Genomic DNA, 5,254 nt, shown 5'->3' on the forward strand with positions numbered 1-5,254 from the left:
CTGCCCCCACCCTTATAGGAGCAGGATTCCTTCAGTGGGTGCTCTAGTTGTAGTTCCTCTTGTTGCAGGCCAAAAAGGGCAGGCATTTATTGGAAGGATACTGGGATGCTTCAAGGGATGGGAACAAGAGTCGGCTTAGGAAGGGGAGGCACCAGGGCAGTTCTGGGGACCTCAGGTGTATGGGAATCAGCATTCTATCCTCTTTAAAGAAAGCGAAAGTCGCTGGGTGGTGTCGGACTCTTTGTGACCCCATGGACTATACAGTTCATGGAATTCTCCAGGCCAGAATGCTGGAGTGGGTAGCTTTTCCCTTCTCCAGGGGATCTTCCCAACCCAGGGATCGAACCCAGGTCGCCCACATTGCAGGTGGATTCTTTACCAGCTGAGCCACAAGGGAAGTCCTCTATCCTCCTTAAGGGCTCATGATTCCTGACAACCAACTCCTGCTGCTGACCCTGGGAGGCCTACACACTGCCCCCTACCTGGAGGAGGGGGCCAGGTGGAGGGGTGATACCCACACTAACCAGGGAGAACTCAGTCACAATGTAATAAGGCAGCACAGCCCTACAGACCCGGCAGTGTGTAATAGGCCAAGGGCTGCCATCACTGGGGCTCAGGCACCAGACTCTTCCTGAAACACACTGTCCCCGACACTCTGCTCCTCGTAAGCCTCATCCTGACACCTGCCCTGGGCTGTACTGCCCGGGATCAGCACCTGCAGCTGCTTCCCAACATCTCCAAGTTGCCCAAGAACCAAGCCACTTGCTCTGGGCTCAGTCTTCGTGAGCACCTTGGTGCTGCTCCCCATGGCTCCCAGCTCAGCACAGTGGGGCCCTGAAGATGCATGGCCGCCCTCCCCCTGACTGGCGGCTCCACACATGGAAGCTGGTTCCCTGCCACTCCCACCTGCTGCCTGGGCCAGGCCTCCGCTGAGCTTGAGGGTCTTGGGACAGTGTCCTGTAGTTCAGGCCCCTCTCTCAGCTGTAGGGGAGATGCCAGCAGTAGGCCTGGCCTTGTTGTGCCTTGTCCATCCCGCCACCCCCAGGGCAGCTGGCTCAGCGTCTCCTGGCCCAGAAGGCTGGCTGCCAAAGCCTCAGCCCACCCGTGGCCTTGGGAGCACGAGGGAAAGGTGCAGGGGAGGCGAGGAACAGGCACGGACTGTGCAAAGCACCGATAAGATGGGCATGGGATGTGCCTCTTGGGGCCCAACGGCCTTGGGAGCTCTGCCCCTCTGTATCTGGGGTCCAGGCCTGCTCCAGAATGGAGCTTCGTTCTTATGGGGCAGGGCAGAACCTGGGGTGGGCGGGGAGCCTCAGACAGGGATGGGAACCTGCTCAGCCTCAGAGATGCTGGCTGATCACTGCTTCTGCCAGCGCTCCTCGCGACTCGGCCTCTGGGGGCATGTTTCCCAGCCCCAGGGACGTTTCTGGACTAGGATATCTCTCTATCCCTGGCCCCGCAGTGCTGGGGGAGGCTGCATGGACGAAGGGAAGGACGGAGAGAGGGGAGGAGACGATGAAAGGGGTCAGAGCAGCGATTGGAGCCGAGAACTGGAAGCGCCTTAAAGAGACTGCGCGGTCCCCGCCCCCCTTCCCGCCAGCCTCAATGAATTAGAGCTGTGTTTCTCAAACTTGCCTGCTCATAAGAATCTTCTCGGGCCCTAGTTAAAGATACAGGTTCCGGAGCATGTTCCTTCGAGACTCTGATTCAGTGGGGCTGCGGGTGGAGCCGAGGAATCTGTAATTTTAACACGCTCCCCACGTGATTCTCGTGAACAAGCAAGTTTGGGAAATATTGAATTAAAGGAAACCGGGCCTGGCTGCAGAGCGGCCTCCGCTAGGGGGCTACGGCAGGAGGATTCCCGGGGGCGTCGCCTGCTTCCGCCGCCGCCTCCTTCAGTGAAAGTCCCTTCTGGGTCCAGCTGCCACAGCCACCGCGCTCCCTCAGGCCGGACGGGGGACACCCCTGGTCTGCGTGGCCCCCGCGCCGCCACGCCCAGTGGCCGCCCCAGCCCTGCGATTAGGGGGAGGAGCCGCTGCCAGTGGAGGCGGAGGAGCAGAGGAGGCGGAGACGGCAGAGACGGCGGAGAAGGCGGAGAGGAAGGTGGAGGCGGAGGCGAAGGTGGAAGGGAAGGTAGAGGCGGCGGGGAAGGTGGAGGCGGCTGGGAAGGTGGACGCCACCGGGAAGGTGGAGACTGTGGAGGGTCCGGGACGCCGGGTAGAGCTCAAGCTGGAGCCCGAACCTGAACCCGAGCCGGCACGGGAGGCGGAGCAGGAGCCGAAGGGGGAGCCGAAGCAGGAGCCTGAGGATGAGAACCCGGCGCGGAGTGGCGGTAGCGGCGGCAGAGACGAGGTTCCTCTCCCCACCCTTCCCTCCGACCCCCCGCGGCCCCCCGATCCTTCCCCGCGGCGCAGCCGTGCTCCCCGCCGCCGACCCCGGCCGCGGCCGCAGACCCGGCTCCGTACCCCGCCGCAGCCTAGGCCACGGCCCCCGCCCCGGCCCCGGCCCCGGCGCGGCCCTGGGGGCGGGTGCCTGGATGTGGATTTCGCGGTGGGTCCACCAGGCTGTTCCCACGTGAACAGCTTTAAGGTGGGAGAGAACTGGAGGCAGGAACTGCGGGTGATCTACCAGTGCTTCGTGTGGTGTGGAACCCCAGAGACCAGGAAAAGCAAGGCAAAGTCGTGTATCTGCCATGTGTGCGGCACCCATTTGAACAGACTCCACTCTTGCCTTTCCTGTGTCTTCTTTGGCTGCTTCACAGAGAAGCACATTCATGAGCACGCCGAGACGAAACAACACAACTTAGCAGTAGACCTTTATTACGGAGGTATATACTGCTTTATGTGTAAGGACTATGTATATGACAGAGACATTGAGCAAATTGCCAAAGAAGAGCAAGGGGAAGCTTTGAAATTACAAGCCTCCACCTCGACCGAGGTTTCTCACCAGCAGTATTCAATGCCAGGCCTCGGTGAGAAGTATCCAACCTGGGAGACAACCAAACCTGAGTTAGAACTGCTGGGCCATAACCCAAGGAGAAGAAGAATCGCCTCCAGCTTTACCATCGGTTTAAGAGGACTGATCAATCTTGGCAACACGTGCTTTATGAACTGCATCGTCCAGGCCCTTACCCACACTCCGATCCTGAGAGATTTCTTCCTCTCTGACAGGCACAGATGTGAAATGCCGAGTCCGGAGTTGTGTCTGGTCTGTGAGATGTCTTCGCTTTTTCGAGAGTTGTATTCTGGAAACCCGTCTCCTCATGTTCCCTATAAGTTACTGCACCTGGTATGGATACATGCACGGCATTTAGCAGGGTACAGGCAACAGGATGCACATGAGTTTCTCATTGCAGCATTAGATGTCCTGCACAGGCACTGCAAAGGTGATGATGCTGGGAAGGCAGCCAGCAATCCCAACCACTGTAACTGCATCATTGACCAAATTTTCACAGGTGGCCTGCAATCTGATGTCACCTGTCAAGCCTGTCATGGTGTCTCCACTACAATAGACCCATGCTGGGACATCAGTTTGGACTTGCCTGGCTCTTGTACCTCCTTCTGGCCGATGAGCCCAGGGAGGGAGAGCAGTGTTAATGGGGAAAGCCACATACCAGGAATCACTACCCTCACGGACTGCCTGCGAAGGTTTACGAGGCCAGAGCACTTAGGAAGCAGTGCCAAAATCAAGTGTGGTAGTTGCCAAAGCTACCAGGAATCTACCAAACAGCTCACAATGAATAAATTACCTGTCGTTGCCTGTTTTCATTTCAAACGGTTTGAACACTCAGCCAAACAGAGGCGCAAGATCACTACATACATATCCTTTCCTCTGGAGCTGGATATGACACCGTTCATGGCCTCGAGTAAAGAGAGCAGGATGAATGGACAGTTGCAGCTGCCAACCAATAGTGGAAACGATGAGAATAAGTATTCCTTGTTTGCTGTGGTTAATCACCAAGGAACCTTGGAGAGTGGCCACTACACCAGCTTCATCCGGCACCACAAGGACCAGTGGTTCAAGTGTGATGATGCCGTCATCACCAAGGCCAGTATTAAGGACGTGCTGGACAGTGAAGGGTATTTACTGTTCTATCACAAACAGGTCCTGGAACATGAATCAGAAAAAGTGAAAGAAGTGAATACACAAGCCTACTGAAGTGACGCACAGACCTACCTACCTGGAGTGGAAGATGACAGTGCCCATACTACAACTGGCGTCAAGATTTAAAGGACCTACTTGCATGGCCCACGGGCCTGACAGAGTAAGAATCGAACAGTTTCCAGTGTCTAAAAGGTCCTGACTGGAAGAGGAATAGAAGGGGCGGGAGAAGAGGCTCTAGTCTAAGCAGTCACTTAAAGGAAGATTAAATGGCAGGATGCTCTGGGCGGGGCAGGCAGGAGCAGGGAAATCAGACACTGGTCCATATCCTATATTCCTCCAAAAGATTGTGTGGGAAAGTGTGGGGTGGGAGGGGGGTGGTGTGGGGGGGAATGTGTGCCCTTGTAACTGTAAAACATCTTTCTCCATGGGTGTTTCAGCTTCAACTGACCAATCACATAACAGTTATATGTTTGGGGGAGAAAAAAGAAAAGCTTATACAAATGTAGCCCATTATGTATATGGGTAGGAAAGTGGAAAAGTGGAGGAAGCAGGGATATTTCATTGACAAACACCTTTGCCAGTTTCTTTGTATTTGTGATTTTTTTGTGCTATTAAATGCAGTATTAAACAGAGAAAAGCCCATGTGGGCCTGTGAAACAAGAAAAGGGGGCTTTTGTATAAGGGGAGCAATTGCTCCAAAGGTAGAGAAGACAAGAAACACTGTAAGGTAAACAACCAACACAGACAGGCCTCAGCTAAGAGTTTAGTGTGTGAGTGTTTAAAAAAAAAAGCTGTATGATATACTTGAGCAAATCAATGAACCTCTTTGCGATTGTTTTCTCATCTGTACAATGCAGATAATTCCTACCTTAACGGGTTATTGTTAAAGATTAAGTGATATAAAATGTGTCAAAGTATTAATTAAAAAGGCTTGGGACTTTGTACGGGCTCAGTGAACATTTGTTGGATCTGAAACTTCTTTGGCCCAGGACCAGAATGCATTAGAGGTGAGGGTCAGCCCTACCTGAGACCCACGGACAAAAATGACACACACTGTGTCAGATAGTCACACATACACACTTATAACTTGCTCCCCAGTACTGTTTTTTTTGTTTGTTTTTTCGAGCCCCAAGGCAGCGGATTCCACTAT

The 5,254-nt window shown here is 54.5% G+C and overlaps 1 protein-coding gene across 1 annotated transcript; it reads left to right on the top strand.

The window, feature by feature from the left end:
- The first annotated feature begins 1,686 nt into the window (after nt 1-1,686).
- USP27X (ubiquitin specific peptidase 27 X-linked) lies at nt 1,687-5,051 on the top strand. Its single transcript, XM_040265323.1, has 2 exons — nt 1,687-1,722; nt 1,948-5,051. Exons 1-2 carry the CDS (start codon nt 1,687-1,689, stop codon nt 4,156-4,158), a joined length of 2,247 nt encoding a protein of 748 aa, XP_040121257.1. The 3' UTR covers nt 4,159-5,051.
- Nucleotides 5,052-5,254: the final 203 nt, after the last annotated feature.

This window comes from Oryx dammah, unplaced genomic scaffold, assembly GCF_014754425.2.
Source record: "Oryx dammah isolate SB20612 unplaced genomic scaffold, SCBI_Odam_1.1 HiC_scaffold_23, whole genome shotgun sequence".
NCBI lineage: Eukaryota > Metazoa > Chordata > Mammalia > Artiodactyla > Bovidae > Oryx > Oryx dammah.